This window comes from Lolium rigidum, chromosome 3 (assembly GCF_022539505.1).
Source record: "Lolium rigidum isolate FL_2022 chromosome 3, APGP_CSIRO_Lrig_0.1, whole genome shotgun sequence".
Classification (NCBI taxonomy): domain Eukaryota; kingdom Viridiplantae; phylum Streptophyta; class Magnoliopsida; order Poales; family Poaceae; genus Lolium; species Lolium rigidum.
The window spans coordinates 289,171,740-289,192,698 of record NC_061510.1 but is presented as its reverse complement, the minus strand read 5'-3'; the positions used below and the strand labels follow the sequence as shown (position 1 = coordinate 289,192,698).

At 44.9% G+C, this 20,959-nt stretch overlaps 3 protein-coding genes across 3 annotated transcripts in view; 2 read left to right on the top strand and 1 right to left on the bottom strand.

Moving 5' to 3' along the window:
- Positions 1-2,821: 2,821 nt before the first annotated feature.
- LOC124699642 (1-aminocyclopropane-1-carboxylate oxidase-like) lies at positions 2,822-4,570 on the top strand. Its single transcript, XM_047231913.1, has 4 exons — positions 2,822-2,974; positions 3,060-3,298; positions 3,394-3,736; positions 4,047-4,570. Exons 1-4 carry the CDS (start codon positions 2,873-2,875, stop codon positions 4,314-4,316), a joined length of 954 nt encoding a protein of 317 aa, XP_047087869.1. The 5' UTR covers positions 2,822-2,872; the 3' UTR covers positions 4,317-4,570.
- A 2,220-nt stretch (positions 4,571-6,790) lies between these two features.
- On the top strand, positions 6,791-10,149 carry LOC124699641. The gene is made up of 5 exons (XM_047231912.1): positions 6,791-6,811; positions 8,647-9,122; positions 9,194-9,355; positions 9,551-9,615; positions 9,708-10,149. The coding sequence occupies exons 2-4, from the start codon at positions 8,649-8,651 to the stop codon at positions 9,572-9,574; spliced, it is 660 nt and encodes a 219-aa protein (XP_047087868.1). The 5' UTR covers positions 6,791-6,811; positions 8,647-8,648; the 3' UTR covers positions 9,575-9,615; positions 9,708-10,149.
- A 670-nt stretch (positions 10,150-10,819) lies between these two features.
- The window catches only part of LOC124696648 (probable sugar phosphate/phosphate translocator At3g14410), a 34,109-nt gene continuing 23,969 nt past the window's right edge, over positions 10,820-20,959 (bottom strand). The window contains exons 2-9 of the mRNA XM_047229350.1: positions 14,885-14,986; positions 13,595-13,702; positions 13,408-13,442; positions 12,306-12,418; positions 11,949-12,210; positions 11,600-11,868; positions 11,220-11,405; positions 10,820-11,132 (exon numbers count right to left, since the gene is read on the bottom strand). Coding sequence (XP_047085306.1) covers positions 11,260-11,405; positions 11,600-11,868; positions 11,949-12,210; positions 12,306-12,418; positions 13,408-13,442; positions 13,595-13,702; positions 14,885-14,986 — 1,035 coding nt within the window. The 3' untranslated portion in view covers positions 10,820-11,132; positions 11,220-11,259. The remainder of the gene's footprint in view (positions 11,133-11,219; positions 11,406-11,599; positions 11,869-11,948; positions 12,211-12,305; positions 12,419-13,407; positions 13,443-13,594; positions 13,703-14,884; positions 14,987-20,959) is intronic.

Sequence of the window (20,959 nt, the reverse complement as noted above, 5' to 3'; positions counted from 1 at the left end):
AACACAGCCATAACCTTAGCTAGGTGCACATAAATCAATCATTTGACCCAATTGTCCACAATAAGAGATGAATTAAAATGGATATCCAATAACACATTTCCATGACATTCCCTAGTAATACATGCATGTTCATCTAAAAAAATTATATAGTTGTCGACATTGCTGACCAAGCATGTTCTCCCAATCTAACTATCATCCCACAAATGAGTATTGGACATGTTCCACCCCTGTTAAAGTACATTTTCTTAGCTCTTATGGGTCCTTTCAAAAAATTGGAGAGTCAATGTGTTCCATGGTAACTTGAGATAACAATTGTTCTAGAGTAGCTCTTACCACACCGCATCCACATTTTAAGGCTAAAGTAGTCATATGTTTAGTAAGCATTTGTTTGTTTTATTCTTAAGATCCTCCACCCCTAGCCCACCTTGGTCTTTCTGTCTGCACATAATAATCCACCTTGTGAACCAATATTTTCATTTATGTTCATCATTTTGCCAAAAAATGGATTGGTAGTCCATCATTTTTTGTGCGCCATTAGGTACCTCAAATAAGCATGACATGAACTTTTTGTGAGACTAGTGGGTAAAACATTGATAGATAAATTCATCATCTAGGACAAGGAATTGTGTTTACGACTACTAGTGAGGCTTGTACCGGGCAATGATAATGTTTATGCATCTTTTTCTTCTTGAAGGAATTGCACGGGTTACCCAATCTCCAGAGTCAAAACCTAGGATCTTGCTTCTTATGACTGGATCTGGTGATGGCGATGGTTACACATTGTTTCCTTCGTGAAGACGTTGCTTTTGGATAACATTTCACGTAGCCCCTGTGTTGTCTAGGGTAGTGGTTGATGTTGATGTTGTTGCGTGACTTTTATCACATGACACTACGATGTCATTTTTTTTGTTTTATTCTTTTTAATAATTTATCTCGATGTCTCAACTTGCTGTTGATATTGATGTGTTGTAGATATTGTCTTCATACTAATATACTTCCCTTTATCAAAACAATTACTACTAAGGCTGGCCATGGTGAAGAGTACTAGTTTACAGTTACTACCACCATAGTGGTTAGCATCATCAGTGGGATAACATAGAGAGTTTTATTTATTATTTTGTAGAACTATTTTTTTGGTAGACTTATGTGATGGTAACACATTATGTTACCCCAACTATCTCTCTCATCTTTAATTATTTTCCATGCCATCTTTTCTACCTAGGTGACATGCATGTGTGTTACTTTAATTTGCGGGTAAAATAGACGTTTATTGAAAAGAAAGGGTTAAAATAAGCTCGCGGTTTAGCTCCTGAACATCAGGGCTAATTCCAATCCAGAAAGCAAATCTATCTATTATAAACGCAACAAGCAATAACGAAGAACGAAAAGGAAATCGCAGCGGGAGAGACACGTTTTAACATTGAAAATCCCTCCAACACAGAGGGGAAAAGGCGCAGGCGCCAACCAACAAAACTTCATTATATCGGGAGTGCTTACAAGCGCCGTAGGTTATCTTATAATGTGATAAACCCTAGCCGACGGCTTACAAGATGTATATATAGCCGGTGACGACGATCCATACCGTCCCCGCCCCCCGGCCCCTCCCGCCGCAACCTCAGACGTCCACGTACCACTCGTCGGAAGTTAAGAGCCCCAACCTCCGAGCGGTCCACTTTTACAAATTCTGCCTTCACTAGCTAAAAGCTCAATGTCTGAGATAATAGTTAAATAGGGTGATCGAACCAACGTCTTGTCCATAGCAACAGAAATAACCAGGAGGCAGCCGGAGTTCACAATGATAGGAAGCAAGTTATGCTTATGCTCCATGGCAAGTTCCAACCCTTCCCGCTTCCACAACCTTCATGCACCTTGGGAGAGAGCGACGTACAGGCTGAAAATATGATCTCACATGCATGTGTGTTACTAGCTATGTTAATCTCTTATGCATAGTCTGAGTTTTTTTTCTCAAAACGGTCATCAATCACCTTCCACTCCTTGAGCTCACGGTAATGATTTTTTTTTTCAAAATGAGAGCAGCACCTCAACCTCTGCATCAATAGATGAACACGTCCTTTCTTTTATTGCAATGTACAATTATATCATTCAATTATTACAATCATGGATCAGATAAGGTTGAGATAAATATCAACTAAAGAAAAAAGATGGACATTAGAGTACTAAACATTAGCAATCCTATTAATATGGCGCCACATAGTAGGCTAGAAAAAGAAGTCCTGAGCAACCATTTGCATCCAGTAAAGGACGAACTTCCAATTCTTCACTGTACAAGGCCTGTATTTTCTTTTTATACATAGTCCTATACAAGACCCAAATTTTCTAGAGTACAAGACCTACATCTAGCAGTTGAGAAAGACAAATATGACCTAACAAAAATAAGCAAAATCTGTTTCGACACGGGCTAACCGTCCTACACGTCGGTCTATAATTGAGTTGCGGCAGCTGCAGCTGCACACGATGAATGATTTCTCGTGATCTCATCTGACTCTCCCCTAAATTGACCCTACAGGGTACAACGCGTTTCTATAATCCCAAGAGCCCAAACTAGCCATCGATCACACGCTAATTAAAAACAAAACTCGCATCGCAAGAACCAAAGTAAACACCGGCCAGAATGATACGATGCCTCTGCCTTGTAAACCAATTCAAAGTTTCAAACCCCTCTTAATTGAGGCTATGGCTTTCCCACAGGGAAGAATATTGTGGTGAATAAATTAAGATTTGACACCTACCTTGCCACAGTTATAAAAGGGGGCTTAGCTTCACAGCTTCAACACCATCTCCCTTCTTCTCCTACTCTCCAAGTTCCAGAGCCATTGTTGGTAGCCACCTAATCGACACACTGCGGAGTGCAATGGCGATTCCAGTCATCGACTTCTCCAGGCTTGACGGCGATGACAGGGCGGCCGCTATGGCGGAGATCGCCGCCGGGTTCGAGGAGTGGGGGTTCTTCCAGGTAGGCATACTCATAGCTGTTCAATAAATGTTCAGTAAAGGATGCCAATGCTCCGTGATACTCATGAGAGGATTTTGTGAAGCAGCTTGTGAACACTGGCATCCCTGATGAGCTGCTGGAGAGGGTGAAGAAGGTGTGCAACGACTGCTACAAGCTTCGCGAGGAGGGGTTCAACACGTCCAACCCCGCGGTCAAGGCCCTCGCCGCCCTGGTGGACGAGGAAGGCGAAGGCCTTGCCATGAGGAAGGTCGAAGGCATGGACTGGGAGGATGTCTTCACCCTCCAGGACGACATGCCATGGCCATCCATCCCTCCAACCTTCAAGTAAGTGTGGCAGTGTCCAGTGTGACAAATTAACTGCCATCAGATGCCTTAATTTGCTGGGTCATTAATTCTCGATCATGTATGTGCGCTTGCAGGGAGACGATGATGGAGTACAGGAGGGAGCTGAAGAAGCTAGCGTTGAAGATGCTGGGCGTCATGGAGGAGCTTCTCGGGCTAGAGGAAGGGCACATCACGAAGGTCTTCTCCAAGGATGGTGACTTCGAGGCCTTCTACGGCACCAAGGTGAGCCACTACCCGCCGTGCCCGCGGCCGGAGATGGTGGACGGGCTGCGCGCCCACACCGATGCCGGCGGCCTCATCCTGCTCTTCCAGGATGACCGCGTCGGCGGACTGCAGGTGCTCGGCCGCGACGGCCTCTGGGCCGACGTCCAGCCCGTCGAGAACGCCATCGTTATCAACACCGGCGACCAGATGGAGGTATGTTGAGTATTGCTGGTCTTGGTGGACTTGTGAAGCTCACGTTAATTAACACACACTTAATTAGTCGCAGTGTACAGTTGAATTATGATGCTTACCTTACCTTCTTTGCTTTGTGATCTGGAGAAGCTACTATAAAAATATTTATATGGGTCAACCCAAGAAACCACCTCAAAAAATTTGAGCTCTGAATCCAGAAGGTTTTTGTGCCCAATTTTAGACAAGAACCACTCACTGCAATTTGAAATGTTAAAAGTATTTTTACCCAAGTTCACACCAGAATTGCTCACTGCAAGCAACTTAATCGCAGGTGATGAGCAATGGCCGGTACAAGAGCGCGTGGCACCGCGTTTTGGCCATCCGCGAAGGCAACCGCCGTTCCATCGCTTCCTTCTACAACCCGGCACGCGCAGCCAGCATCGCGCCTGCAATTCCCGCCGCCGACGACTCCAGCACCGGCGCCGACTACCCGAGCTTCTCGTTCGGCGACTACATGGACGTGTACCTTGAGCAGAAGTTCCAGGACAAGGAACCCAGGTTCACAGCAGCAGCGGCAATGAGCAAGAAAAGGATGAACTGATAAGCCTGAGCCAGCAGCCAACATGTCTGCACCTGCAAAGCTTCAGTTCCTTCTCCTTATAATTAAGTTACTCGGTTAAGTGTGCAATTACAGTACGGGTTTGTACGATAAATATAGGTTGTTAAGTACAGATATGTTTGTGCCATGCGGCAGTCTCAGAGCCATATATACATAAATATATGGTGGCATAAAGACTGTCAGAATGTGCTGTGGTCAACAGATGCCAGAGTGATTTGAAGCTTGGAATGGCATCTCTCAATGGGTTTGATTTTTTTTTTCTTTTCTGTTTGGATGTTCAGATTGTTCATGTCGTTTGTAAATGTACATTAGTGGAAGGTGTGAGAAGGTTCCTTGAATTGCAATATATTGATGGGTTACTTACAAATTACAATACAGTGCTAAGTTTCAGTCTGGACTAACATATGTTGCCTGATACAGTACTACTTTCATGAGCTTCAGAACTAAAGAATTAGTCTGAAATCCAAGTAAATTATGATTGTGAAACTATTTTATAAGTATCCAACGATAATATTAGTGATCGAAGATGAAAAAATTGAATGGAACATTTTGATGCTTATAATACAGTGTTAAGTTTGCATCTGAACTTACATATGTTGCCTTATGCACAGTACTATTCCATGAACTTTAGAGTATTTTAAATTCATTTGACTTAAAAAAATTATAGGTGAAATAGTTTTCATATAATCCAATTATGCAGTTAATGATTGAGATGCAAAGATTGATTGCATGTTAGAATAGTGACCTCCGTGTATCCAGTGCGACAGCTTATAAGTTATTGGATTTGGGGTTCTACTTAATTTTTTCCCTATTTTCAGGTATTTTTGTATCTATATTCAGTATTATATGTATTTTGTAGGATATTTATGTTTTCTATTAATGCAATTTTGGTCGGCATAAAAAATTGTTGAAGTGTTTAAGAAATATACTATCGGCGGCGGCGGCGGGGGGGGGTTAAAAGCAGGATGAACTGAATATTAGGGCCACTTCTTTTTAGCTTCTGCTTATGCATAAGCCGCCTTATGGGTTTCGGTGGGGGGAAACTGTGGTGGGAGAAGCTCCTAGAAACTGTCCCTCTTATTCTTTTGGGCTTCTAGAAATCTGGCTTGTGTACTGTGTTGATTTGTGTAATATCTATAATGCCCTCGAATTTCATTACATGCTCACATAGCATACACAAAGTGTCTACAATTTCACAACAGATGATATTAGAAACTTTGCTAAGGTTCAGGGCAGTTCATATAACCAATACAAATCAAGCTGCTGAGGTGATAGTTCGTGTATTATATTAACAACAGATGATATATGTAAGCAGTACAAACTAGAGAACATTTGACATCACAAATATTGTATCAACACAAATTTGAGCTGCTGATTGAAGCATCGCTGCAAGGAATTCAAGAAATAAATAACACCGAGGAATTCAGGGTCCAACTGGTCGGGGACCCGGAGACCGGAGCTGGATGTCCGCTGCGTGGAGGAGGATCTCGACGTGGCCTTCTGCGGGGCGGAGGTTGACTTTGCTAGTTGGGGACGACTGAGGCAGAGGTCACAGACGGGGAAGACTGGGATCCGGTGGTGCGCAACGGCGGCGTTGTGCGCGTCGCTGACGGCTGGGTGAGCAGCGGCGGGGTGCGTGGCGGCGGCGGTGTGCGCGGTGGCGGCGGCTGCAGAACCCTAGGTCGCCATTGGTGTCGCCCGCGCGTTCGTGGGCAGAGGAGACGGTATGTCTCTTTTCCTTTTTTTTTTCTCTTTTCACTGCGAAACGAGCTGTGAATCTGGAGGCTACCTGGGAGTGGCATTCCTGCCGTAAATATGAAGAAAACAGAGGGCAATTTGTATGGCGGTTCCGCAGAAGCTCGGGAAACCCTCTAGAAACTGGTCGAGAGCAGTTTCTGCGTGGAGACAGGACTTGGACTTCGCGGTGGGAGGAAACGGTCAAGAAATTATGCCTTCTTTTGGGCTTCAGCTTCCTTGAACCTATAAGCTGGGCTAGAAGCTGAAAAGAAGTGGCCCTAAGCCTGAGCCTGCAGCGTAGGTATGTCGATAAGTAGAATACCAGCGACCTGGAGAGTGATATGGCCCTTTTTTCAGCATTCGGCACGACCAGGCGTGGAGGTGGAATTAGATGTTTGTAATGCCGGCGATTTGGACGGAATTGAGGAGATTTAGGCCGGGGTGGGATCTCCACCGGGTTTAACCGAACGAGCGTTTTTTTAGCGTGGTCCGGTATTGATTCCCGTCCAGTCCGATCCCGGCTGACCCACGCGGATTGAGCCCAAATCCCGGCCGGGAGCGGGACTCAGGCGGAACGAGCGCTGCGTAAATAAACAAAAGACTGTCGCCGTCGGCCAGGGCGACGACACAAGGGTACGGCCTACGGCGGCGCGGGTGAGGAGCGCTACTCCGTGCAGACGCGGCGGTGCCCTTCTAAGATCTGACAGGAGGAAGCCACTCATTCGTTCGCCGATCTGCAGGTACGCAATCCCTAAGCCAGCGTGTTTGTTGGAGACGAGGTGCGGAACCATGAAGGCGCGTACGTGACAGCCCGCGATGTCGATTTCACTCACGGCCGCCATCGGCGACGGTCGGCCTCGTCATCGCCATGCCCACATAGTGGTAGACGGCGTGCGTGCTGCTCCGGAGTCCAGACAGGACGTCGCGCCATCGGTGGCGTCTCCGCCCACCAGGGCCACGTCCGGCCGCACCGGTAATCGCCCCCCAAGCGAACTCGCGTCGACACTCTGGTCTCTCACTTGGCCTCCACCGTCCACGCAACCTGCGGCTTTGTCCTTACCACCACAGCCAACTGCACTCCACATGCCCACCAGGTGTTCGACTATGTGCTGCAGCCACGCCGCCGTGCATGCTATGACCATGACGAGGGCATCAACGGCGCTGGTAACCCCTGCCCTTGCTGGACTTTGTTTCCACTTACATAGTTCCCCAAGCGCTGCTCGAGGCCGGGTGCTAGAAGGTTCTATCCCGGGAGCAGTGTCTAATCTTGGCCTTTTCTATGAGTGACATAAATAAATGACAGCTCCTGACAGAGAAGTACTCCGTATGGCTTAATCATATCCATGCAAGACCCTTTTCTTCTAGAATTCCCAACTTAGCATGAGTGCAGTTAGCTCTCATAGCAAGCACACCCTCCTTTTGGAAACTGTCACACCTCTATTTAACTGAGAATTTACATTCAGGCTGGTACTGTCCTGTCCTGCATCTCAAACCTATTTGACTGAGAATCTGCATTCACGCTTGATAGTACTGCTCTGTCGTCTTTGTGCTAAAAAAATTCCTAGCACATTGACAGCCTTGAACAGATCCGCCCTTCTCATGTGGGGCTGCCCATAGCTTCAGCTCAACCCATCTTGATCAACATGCCGCCAAACCTACAAGTCACACTCCGGGAAGAGTTATCAGTTCCGAGGTCAGCCTTAGCTGAAGCAACACGGGAGGTGATATACACCGAGCTGGTCGGCACGGAACACAGTTGCCGCACACCCCCTCCACCTTCGTGGGCTTGGCCCATTAAATTTGCCGAACCGTTTTCTCTAAACGGGCCGCAGCCCAACATCAGATAAGCCTTCTTTTCTGTTTCGTTTCTTTTTGTACATTTCTGAATTTGAACAAATTTTATATTTGAACAATTTTCAAATCTGAACGATTTTCATATTAGAACAATTTTCGAATTTGAACAAATTTCATATTTGAACAAATTTCGAATATGAACGATTTTCATATTTGAACAGTTTTCATATTGAACCATTTTAGTAATTCTCAAATTTAAACATTTTTCGAATTTAAACATTTTTCGAATATAGACTTTTTCAATTTGAACAAAAGAAAAAAAAACAGAAAGAAAAAGAAAAAAAAAACAGAAAATGGAAAAACGAAAAAAAGAAAAAAGAGAGAAAACGAAGGCGAAATCGAAAAAACGCTAAATGGGCCAGGCCCAGTACCCGACCAGGGTGTGCGGCAACCCGCATCGGCGCCGACCTGGTCGGTGTATAGGACTGGCGAAGCAACACTGCCGTGCCTCCACTATCCTGGTGTTTGTGTGGATTGGGTTGTGGCCCGAAAACGATCTGATCCACCCGTCAATAACAAGACCAGGACACCAATAAACTCATTAGGCTCCATTTGGCTGCTCATCTTAGCTTGCCCTCAAATTTTGTTCATGTTGATTCCACAGTTTTGTTCATATATGCTCGAAGTTCTCTATTTCGTTTATTTCATGTAGACTGTAATTTGTTCATTCAAATTTGGTTTGTTATATCGTTGCATTATGTTAATTAAGTGATCCTTACAGGGATGGATTTTCGAGCCTGGATTCGATCCGTTGGTACATTTGTTCGCATGAAGCTGTATCAAGTGGATAAGACCCCTGATGAGCTTGAGGTTACCAAGAACACCAGGCTAGAAGATTACGGGATACTATGTGGCCTGGGTAGTTTGATTCTGTGCTGGGGTGGACCTGGAGATGTATTAAAAGCCATCAACTGGACCAACAAGAATCACGCATACTACTGTGTGATATACTTCACTTTCTCTCTACTCATAATGTTCATGGGGTTGGTATCAGCTAAATTCCCTGACACAGCACTGATGCCTATGTTTGTTGCTGGCCTGGGAGCATGGCAAGCTATGATAGTGATGTCTATATTTGCCTCTTTTCACTTGGGTATAGTTCACTACCTTCCCACACCCGAGTACACAATCTTCTCCATGATGGCAACATCGCTCCCGTTTACTTTGTATTGGGGGTTGAGTGTCCAAGACCCATCGGTGAGAATCTGCCGTACTATAAAATTACGCATGCATACCATGCTTGTCATAACAAAATTCTCCATGTGCAGATTCCATGCAAGATGGGACGGGTGTTGATCTGGACCATTACCTTGCCTTACCATGCTGTGGTCTGGATTGAATCATTAGGATGCAAAGCTGGTGTATGGATTCAAGCAAAATGGGAAAATGCTCGTGTGCGAGTTGGTGGAACATTACCAGGATTTTCTTCGGTACTAATATTTTATTGCACCAAGTTAATAGATTTCGCTTCCCCCATCATGCTTTGTAGACTTGTAGTGCATTACACATTGAGAGAAGTGCACGGTTGTGTCATTACTACTGCTATTATTTCTTGTCAACTTAATAAGATTTTAAATGTATCCAAGATTAGCTAATAGAGTTCTTCTCTTTATGCATTGTTGTAGGTGCCACCACAGCCAAATGCATAGGTGATGCAAACAATCCTTGCTAAGTGATGAAAATAGGCCAGGTAATATAGTGTTTCTTTGTCTCTACTTTTCTGACCTAAATTGAGTATCCGCTAGTAATTCTGCTGATGGTCTAACCTAAACAGTATTGCAGATAATTGTGAATACAAATAGGATGGCGTAATGTACAAGTAGGACTTCCCTCATCATCTCGCTGATTGCTAGGAGGCAGCAAGGTGCCTCAGTTTTTCCGATGCAAATACAAGACCAAGTGTTTCTGGGCTTTTTTCTCGTCCCATGTACTAAAGACTCACTAGTTGGTTGTCTCTTGGGCATAGCCTTTATTGCAGGATTATGTGTTTCATTAGGTTGTCTCTTGGGCATAGTCCCCATGCTGTCTCCTTTCATGGATTCTTTATCTCCTTACATTGATTGGTCTTTAGCTGGTCCATTTGAATAGCAACAGTACAGCTCCTGCACTTTCCAAACTGATGTGGAGAATTTATTCTTGTTTGCACCTCTAATATGTTAGTGCATACAAGTCATTGTCGTTTTGTTCTCATTTCAAATTACAGTGGTCAATGTGTTCCAGTAAATGCACCAGAAAGATCAATGCAAATGCCAAACAAACTTGAAGACCCTAAATCATCTGTCAAAATTTCCCTCTAGTATCAGATGTGTTCCATCAAGAAAATGGATCATCCTAGGGCTAGGAGCCACCACCATATCGGTTTGGTGTTCCCAGCCGTTCGATCCGCTATTAGGTTGTTTGTTCCCTCTTGATGTTCAGTTCTACCCTCCTACATTTTCTCGTTCTTTGTGTCTCCCCTTATGTGTTTTGTCAACACTAGTTCCCATTTTGTTCTGCTCTGCTCTTCTGAAATAGATTGCACAGCTACTAGTTGCATTCAATAAGCATAAATTAGCAAATGGAAGTTACAAACCACAATAAGCATAGATTTCAAAGGAAGCTCATTTCTGGAGTGTGGAATTTCACAAGAGCAGAGCAGAACAATTTCAGTAGCTGTGAGAAACTAACTGCATTCCAAAGGAAGCTCATTTCTGGAGTGTGGAATTTCACTCGAATCAAGAGGAAATTTTAGAAGAAAAAAGTTTGATTACCGCAAAAAAGAAAAATATCCACGTCCCAGCCTTAACATGGCAGAAAGAACATTGCACATATCGGTTGGACTGCAGACACAGAAACTGGACATGCCACATTCTTTGATATCTGAAAAGTACAATGTGCATGCAGACAAGAAAAAGTGCACCAAAATAATCTGTTGACCTTTATGATGTGATTCCCCTGTTTGGGGCAAGTGTTTCATACACACGGTCCATGTTTCTACAACATTTCAAAGACAACAAACACATCTACAGAACCTAATTGACCTTTATGATGTGATCCCCCTGTTCTGGGCCACAATCGTACAAATCAGTATATGCTAGCGTAAATGTATACATGTATCTTCTTCCCCATCATTATACAAAATTTCCAGTCTTCCTGTCGTTTGGTAGGAAGAAAAGAATGTATCCGTGGAGAGCTGGCCAACTCATAGCAAAAGCTGAGAGCTCACTTCTGGATGACCAGCAACCGCAACAACCATCAGTATGTTTCATGCATATGACAGATGGATGGATTAGAAATATCTGGAAATTATATTACCTTCCACAAAAATCTGTTGAAGATCTCACTACTTTCAGTGTTATGAAGATTCTTTTGTAGAGTTCAATGGCATATCAACATGTTGATGGCTTCCTTGGTTGACTTTGCTGTCGGCACCCTGCTGCTGGTTTGTTTGGGGCTTAACTCCGAGCTTATGGTTGTTATATGCGACAACACCTACTATGGCTGTACATTGTAGAAAAAAGGGTGGTCATCATCTAATCCACTTCTAAATGCAATTCTTTGAAAAAATAAAGTTCGAGATGAAAAGGTGGCTCAAGCTTCCAGAATTCACAAGAAAATGTAATGCGGAAAAATATCAGGTGCAAGAAACCACATAATTTATGAAGTTAAACAGGCCAGATTAAACAGTAGAATACCTATAGCATAGCCAACTATGTTTATGAAGGTAAGCTTTGTATCAGCAAAGATAGCAGCTGAAAGCAGCACCACGCTCCAATCCCTCACAACTCCAGTAACACGAGCTGTCAGTGCACTGGTCCGAGAAATCACAAGGAAGACTGACAGATTAAGTACGAAAGTGCACATGCAGTTTAAGAACAATGTAACTGGCGGGAAGTTCCATGAAACACTTGCATCCATCTTTGGCTTCTCTAAGAATAACCAGGGAATGAAAAGGCAAAAGGCACTGCAGGAAAAACATATTTTAAATTATAAGAACAAACAGTATTGCAAGTAATTAATATGGAGAGCTGTTGGACAAGATACCTGCAAGGGCTCACGTAGTACATCATGGATATCAAGTTCAGTCTAACACCCTTTTTCTTCAGAAATATCTCAATAAAGATCAGTCTAAGGGCTTCTGCTACAACTCCACCCATCTGGTACACCACTCCAACCCAGCTAATTGTAATTTCGCCAACAGAAGCCACAATAACTCCAACGCTGATGACAGACATGATAGCAAGCATTTTACAGTTCATTTCTTCAAGGCCAAATGCTGTTCCGAGGAGAAAAACTGCTACAGGCACTGTAATGCTCAAGAAAAGAGTATATTAACATCAATTTCGAAAGTGATCATAGCCTATTATCCTTCTCAATCTAGAACCAAGAGAGTGCACATACTTATTGCCTTCAACATCTGTGCAAATGCAACAGATATATAGAGATATGCACTATTTCCTAGCCAAAGTGTCATTGCAAACATTGCTCCAATTGGTATGACTGAACTGATATATCTGAAATTTCAGGTAAACTAGTTAGAAAAAGGCAATTACGGTACTATATTATGAACTAAATCATGAATATAAATCTAACACAGCATGGGAAAGCAATAATGGATGCACGTCCATGCTATAGACAAATAACTGCACGTTTTTCTCACAAGAACCTGACACAAATGGTGCAGAGCTTCTTATTTGTGTAGCAGGATACAAATCTAAGACAAATATGTAAACTGGACCACCTCAGAACAAATACATGCAAATTACTCACTCGGAAATTTGGATTTAAAACATTGCCCCTCCAATTGCCTAAGACTGCCCAGGAATGCCAAAATTAAGAAGAGCTCACTGGGGTTGGGGGACTTGACACATAATCCACCAAGTGGGTTCAAGGCTTCGTCAAAGTGAATTTAGGTTTCTATTTACTATAACGTCTGGGTCTCCCTTACAGATTGACTTGAAAAAGTAGAACTGCCAATATCTGATGATCAGTTGATCACCATCATGCTCCAGACTTTTAAGCTTCAAACATGGCTTGTGCTTACCGACAGTTGCTCCTTAAATCACAATCTTAACATGCTAAAACTCGCTCACTAATCTTGACAATGGAAGCAGACAAATTTATATCAACGACAAACAGTAAAGCACCCTGTTACTGAACTAAAAGTAGACAATAAGCAACAGTTGTACTTGCTCTCCACATTTTTCTCCTTTCTAATGAGATATTCATACATAGTTTGATGAAAACCGAACTCGTTATTTAAGGAAAGACTGCCATTTTTGTGGCATCTTACATACAAATGTTTGAATATGCTAGTGTTATGCAAAAGATACATAATTATCCTGATCAGTTCATACAAGGAGAGGCAGGCAAGCATTATGGGTGTCTCAATCATGAGGTGATACGTCATGGAGCATGATATAGCGATATACTGATGGAGAACTACTGAGAGAGTAAGAAACTACAGCACAATTTTATGAATTTTGTATAATCCAAGACTCACACGTCTGTAGTCATTCCCTCATCGATCTTTATGACCTGGATTTATCAAAATAAACAAAATATTAAGTTTATGGATTTGAATGCCAAGAAAGTAACAGGAATTCGAAACAAGTATGAAGTTTAAGTTATTATACAGATAAGAAATAGATAGGCAGCCGTGTACATTTTCAATGTGCATCAGTCATTACCTTGAAAATCTTCGTAGCTGCAAAGCATACTACCGATGAGAACAACATATGCAGCAAAGTTAGAGCCACTGGATATGGGAAGTTGATCTCTTTTGAAGATAATACCCACTGCGCATCAAGAAAAACAAAGCACTTAACAACACTAGAAAAATATTGAAGTTCGCTATAGAAAAAGAATCCGAAAGTACTTTTAAGCACATGAATGAAGTTATGAAGACAATCCAGAACTAGTCATCACAAACAAAAGTGTGTTACAAAGTTGTTCATCAAAATTTTGAAGCAAGGGTTATCAAAGTTTACACTGTATTTGTACATACAGGAAAGCAAGTGCCACCCTTTGTAACACAAACTCATGGAGGATTGTTGGTTTTGTTAGCATTTAGTTGGGCCAAAGAAACAAGGAGAGACAATCAGTGAACAGATAGCGCTGATTGCTGAATTTAGATGGACAATTGCAGTGGAAGTGTGGAACAAGAAGCTATCTAATACCTCCAAGAAGATTGGAATTTTCTCGCAGGTTGTGCCTCTTATAGCTACAGGATTTCAGTTAAAAATAAGGATCACCATGAGCCTCACGTATCAGTGTACCATACAACTAAAACCTGTTGTCACAATGTAGCAGCAAAAGCGAAACTAAATTACTTGTTATGGAAGCAGCTGTGAGCTGTCACGAGAGAATCTGAGTCAACCCTTCACATGAAAAAGAGACCCAAAATTGAGTGAGCAGCGCAACCAAGCAATTCCCAGATCCCAGGCTACTGAATTTGAAGGCAAAGAGATGTATCCAGAGAAGCATCCACCTAATTTAGCTAGTGAGGTTGATAATCTTCTCTCAAAAAACTGATGAAAGTCATTTTGATGAACCATAGGAGCAATACTTCTCCTGAGAAACGCAAATACGATAGGGGACGCGGGAGGGGGGGAGGGGGTCCTGAATCTGAGAGCGCCTTACTCTGCACCACAGACAGAGATCCGATGCATCACAAAATTCCCCTGATCCTCACACATTCCAGCATCAGAATCTGTCTTGTCCAGTGGATCCCCCGCACGGGGAGAGCAGCAACCGGATCAAACGGGCCGCCTGCGTATCCGTCTCGCAAAAACCCTAGAAACCCGCGATGGCGCGGCGGCCAGACAGTATCCGCCTCGCTCGCGCGCATCAGGAATGAATGAGCAACCGCAGGGAAGAAGAAACTCGCCGCGGCTGGCAGGATCTCGGGGCGGTGAACCGAAAAGGAACCCGGAAGGGCAGGGGGGCGAGAGAAGGGTCGGATGGTCTGATGGGCTTGCCTTATTGAAGAAGATCTGGCCGCCGGAGATGGCGATGTAGAAGAGGAGGTGGAAGTAGGTGACGGCGCCGTCCCGCCACGCCGCCTTCCCGGCCGCCGCCGGCTGCGGCGGCGGCGGCTGCTGCTGCTGCTGCTGCTGCTTCCCGCCATTCCTCTCCATGGCTGGCTCTGCTCGCCCGTTGCTGGGAGGAATGGTCGGAGGATTTCTCTCGCCGTCGGTCGGTGCGTCTCGAGCCGGTTTTGCGACGGTGGTGGACTAAAAGAGTGCCTCGTGATTCGCGTGCACGTGGTTCCGTCTCTGGACGATGGGACCCACCCGCCGCTCACGTTCTGGGCCCGCGGGTCAGTGGCTTTCGCAGAGTCAAAGTTTAGGCAAGGGGGATGTTGGAGTACTGTACGGTTGTGATGAGTGATGACATGGCGCTGCAAAGTAGGCGAGTCCAAAGATTTTCGATAAAGAGTATATATTAATATTGTGAAAATATCAATTACACTCGGTCTCTGCAACAACGTATTGCTCTAGCGGCATTACGGATGCACACAGCCAAAAAAGAAAAAAGAATTACAAAAAAGAAAAGTCCCGCTACAGAGATTCATTACTTAAAACAGCAGTGATAACACCACCAAAACGGCACCTGAAGTCCAGCTTCAAAAGCGACGCCTTCAAAAGGAAACAGTGCACAAACACCGTCATCGCCCGATCATAGATCTTAGGTTTTCAGCTTGAACAAAGTCCTCGCTCTCAAAACAATACCTCCAACAAGATCATTGACAGGCACAACCAACTACGACCAGACCTTCGTTTTTCACCCTGAGAGGTAGGACTATGATTTCAGAGGTCAAATTTTAGGCTGAAGCTGCTTGATATCTGCTGGGACCAAAGTCTAGCCATATTCGGATGGCAGGTCTCACTGAATACTACTCCAACGTTCTCAATTTTATTAAAAATATTATATATTGGCCATGTTTTGAAGCTCTTTTGACTAGGAACTCAAATATTCAAATGGTTTCACTGGTAGAAAAACAGGCTTCCGGGAAGCCCCATAAGTCGCGAAGGTAAAGGAACCGCGACTAATGGGGTCTTTAGTCGCGGTTCGTGTGGCGAACCGCGACCAAAGGCCCGGGCCCGTGGCGCACGGTGGCCAGCTGGTGCACGTGGGGGCTGTAGTCGCGGCTGGCCGGGCCAACCGCGACTAAAGGTACTCGAAGGCCTTTAGTCGCGGTTGGTCAGGCCAACCGGGACTAAAGCCCCTCCCCTATATATACCCATCCGGCCATTTGGAGCCAACACTTAGCCATTTGGAGCCATTCTCTTCACAAACTTCACAAGTGAGTGTTAGGTTTGCTTTTGGTTCCTCTTATGCACATAAGGTGTTTGATGAAATGCCCCAAGAGCATGAAACAAACATGATATGAAGTGTTGGAGCCACACTTGAGCTTTCTCATTTATTTTTTCCTCCTCGATCGCGGTTAGCAACTTGAACCTTTGACGTGTCATTGATAAAATATGCGTGTGTGTAGTTCATTGTTTAATTTATATTGTTTGTAGCTAGTTAGTTTAACAAATGCATGATGGTTAATTATATATTTTATATTATAATAATGCAGATGAATCGGCAATGGATGTACGGTAACCGACTCTCCGGCGAGTTCGAGTACGGGTTTGAAAGATTTCCTCGTAGTGGCTAATGCGAACAAGCGTGGGGGTTTTGTTATCCGTCCATGTGTTAACTCGTAAGAATCGGAAGGGTTACTCTTCCTCAAGAGATGTTCACATGCACCTGCTTCGGCACGGTTTCATGCCAACCTATAATTGTTGGACCAAGCATGGAGAAAGAGGGGTTATAATGGAAGAAGATGAAGAAGGGGATGATTTCATCGATGAAAGCTATCTTTCTCATTTCGGTGATACTTTCATGGAGGATGCTCGAAGGTGAAGGGGAAGGTGAAGGGGAAGGTGAAGAAGAGGCACGTGATGATCCCGTTGATGATCTTGGTCGGACCATTGCCGATGCACGGAGACGCTGCGAACCGAAAAGGAGAGGGAGAATTTGGATCGCATGTTAGAGGATCACAGGAAGGCGCCTGTACCCGGATGCGATGATGGTCTAAAAAAGTCGGGCTGCACACTCGGATTTGCTGAAATGGAAGGCACGGGCAGGTGTAGCTGATTCGGCATTTGAAAACTTGCTGAAAATGTTGAAGAATATGTTTCCAAAGAATAACGAGTTGCCCGCCGATACGTACGAAGCAAAGAAGGTTGTCTCGCCCTCTAGGTTTAGAGGTTCCGAAGATACATGCATGCATCAACGATCGCATCCTCTACCGCGGTGAATACGAGAATTTGAATGAATGCCCGGTATGCACTCGCATTGCGTTATAAGATCGAGGCGATGACCCCGGTGACGATGTTGAGGGCCAGAAACCCAGGAAGAGGGTTCCCGCCAAGGTGATGTGGTATGCTCCTATAATACCACGGTTGAAACGTCTGTTCAGGAACAAAGAGCATGCCAAGTTGTTGCGATGGCTGATGTCTACGGGAGCTTCTATTCTTGTAGACAGTGTTGGGCCTCCAAGAGCAGAGGTTTGTAGAACAGCAGCAAGTTTCCCTTAAGTGGATCACCCAAGGTTTATCGATCTCGAGGAGGAAGAGGTCAAAGATATCCCTCTCATGCAACCCCGCAACCACAAAGCAAGAAGTCTCTTGTGTCCCCAACACACCTAATAGGTGCACTAGTTCGGCGAAGAGATAGTGAAATACAGGTGGTATGAATAAGTAGTAGCAACGGCACCGTAAAAGTGCTTTGCCCAGGACAAGTAAATAAGCAGTAGTAACGCAGCAGAGTAGTAACGCGAAGAAACAAGTAAACAAACAGCGATAGCAGTATTTAGGAACAAGGCCTAGGGATTACACTTTCACTAATGGACACTCTCAACATTGATCACATAACAGAATAGATAAATGCATACTCTACACTTTTGTTGGATGATGAACACATTGCGTAGGATTACACGAACCCTCAATGCCGGAGTTAACAAGCTCCACAATAATGCTCATATTTTAGTAACCTTTAGTGTAAGATAGATCAAAAGACTAAACCAAGTACTAGCATAGCATGCACACTCGTCACCTTCATGCATATGTAGGAGGAATAGATCACATCAATATTATCATAGCAATAGTTAACTTCGCAATCTACAAGAGATCATGATCATAGCATAAACCAAGTACTAACACGGTGCACGCATCGTCACCTTTGCACACGTGCAGGAGGAATAAAACTACTTTAATAACACATCACTAGAGTAGCACATAGATAAATTGTGATACAAAACATATTGCAATCATAAAGAGATATAAATAAGCACCTCACTATGCCATTCAACAGTGAATAAGTATTCTGTGAAATATAGCCTAAGAGACCCACACGGTGCACACACTGTCACCTTTACACACGTGGGACAAGGAGTCTCCGGAGATCACATAAGTAAAACTCACTTGACTAGCATAATGACATCTAGATTACAAGCATCATCATATGAATCTCAATCATGTAAGGCAGCTCATGAGATTATTGTATTGAAGCACATAGGAGAGAGATGAACCACATAGCTACGGTGCAGCCCCGAGCCTCGATGGAGAACTACTCCCTCCTCATGGGAGCAAGCAGCGGTGATGAAGATGGCGGTGGAGATGGCAGCGGTGTCGATGGAGAAGCCTTCCGGGGCACTTCCCCGCTCCGGCAGGGTGCCGGAACGGAGACTCCGTCCCCCGCATCTTGGCTTCGCGATGGCGGCGGCTCCGGAAGGTTTTCCGTATCGTGGTTTTTTCGTCTCGGGGTTTTCGCGACGGAGGCTTTATATAGGCGAAGAGGCGGCGCGAGAGGGTCGAAGGGGTGGCCACACCATATGGCGGCGCGGCCGGGGCCCGGGCCGCGCCGGCCTATGGTCCGGGGGCCCGGTGCCCCCCCTCCGGTCCTTCCCGGGTGTTCCGGATGCTTCCGGTGAAAATAGGAACTCGGGTCTTCGTTTCGTCCAATTCCGAGAATATTTCGTTACTAGGATTTCGAAACCAAAAACAGCAGTAAAACGAGAACCGGCACTTCGGCATCTTGTTAATAGGTTAGTTCCAGAAAATGCACGAATATGACATAAAGTGTGCATAAAACATGTAGGTATCATCAATAATATGGCATAGAACATAAGAAATTATCGATACGTCGGAGACGTATCAATGGCACAAAGAGGACCGTAAGTCGGACGGGGAGTTGAGACACCCCGCAGATGGAACGCAATGGAGAAAGATCGACAGAGAGTTTAAAGATTTTGCAGCTGACGCAAGGAACATAAGATTTGGTCTAAGTACGGATGGCATGAATCCTTTTGGCGAGCGAGCTCCAGCCATACCACCCGGCCCGTGACTCTATGCATCTACAACCTTCCTCCTTGGTTGTGCATGAAGCGGAAGTTCATTATGATGCCGGTGCTCATCCAAGGTCCGAAGCAACCCGGCAACGACATCGATGTGTACCTAAGGCCATTAGTTGATGAGCTTTTACAGCTGTGGGGCAGACCTGGTGTTCGTGTGTGGGATGAGCACAAAGAAGAGGAATTTGACCTACGAGCGTTGCTTTTCGTAACCATCTGTTGACTGCCAAAACCCACCGGCGGGCAGCGGCCTTGTCAACACCGTAGAGCCGGGAAGAGCCTAGAGCTGCGGCTGGCTGAGACCCCTCCGAGCGACGGCCCGCAATGCTCTTCTGGTCACACGCGGCGATGCGAAGTGCAATGGCGTGCCACCTGACCTATACCCGGTCGGGAAGGTGATGGGGATGCCTCGCTTAGTTTCCCGCAGGGCATACATGTAAACATTAAATACGAGCCTCGATCGGCTCTCGAGTTATCCCGTGAATCGGCTCAAAGAGCCGATCCACCCATGATTCGTACGGGGTGCACGAATACTTGGTGGTCCCGCTTGATCAAGATAAAGCTAATGAGATCTACGACGATTTAGGGTTTTCACCGCATAATCGGATCATCCTACTCCAGGTTGGGCCTCGCGGCCACGCACGGTGCTCGTAAGCCAATCCTAAACAAGGCCTAAAAACCAACATGAAGTTGATCCTCGGAACATCCCGTTTAGGACTTGCGAACGCCACCCTACGTGCCACTGGATCCTCCCCCTTTGTAAGGCCTAACTATTGCAGATATTAAACTAATCCTTGTAGAACAAGGAGCAATCGTAACGGATCAGATCTACTAAATAATGATCAAGCGGGTGCCGCCCCCACACCCGAGACAAAGTGCGAGGGCGGCTAGATATGCAAGGGTTGCACTACGTAAGCATGCTTAAACGAAGAACAATGCTAACCCTAACACATCTATGATAACTACGTTGCTCGCCATCAAAAGCGCTTCAAGTACGAGCAACGCATGAACAACGTGGGCTTAGTGCTGCCTAGATCGCAAGATGCGATCTAGGCAGCATGTCGCTACCCGATAGAAACCCTCGAGACAAAGGAGTTGGCGATGCGCCGAGATTGGTTTGTTTTGGGTTGAACGTGAGTTGTTGTTTATTCCATAAACCCTAGGTACATATTTATAGTCCAGATGGACTTTCTAACGTGGGAATATCCCCACCGTACACGAGACAAACTCTAACTTTTAATCCATGACGCAATCTACTATAAAAAGATACACGGGTAAACTAGCCCAAATTCTCCATATAAGGCCGCTTCGAAATCTTCCACGTGTAATCTTCCAAGCCCATCTCTCTCGCGGCCCACCTCCTGATTTGACCAAAATCCGGTGATAACACATGCCCCCCTGGTTTTGGCAATGATAATTCCAAAACCACTCCGTTTTTCCTTCGAAGGGTCATGTCGTGGCAGAGCAGAGCCGTTACAGCATCCGTCATCATTATGCCCTGTCTTCTCGGCTTCTCTACAAATTCTGACAGCTTTGGCGTCGATTCCTTGGAAGCTGTAATGGCATTAAACCTTCACCAGATTTCTCATTATTTAACCGTGCCGACTGGTTAGCTCTCTTTATCCTCTATTCCATCCCAGCCACCGGC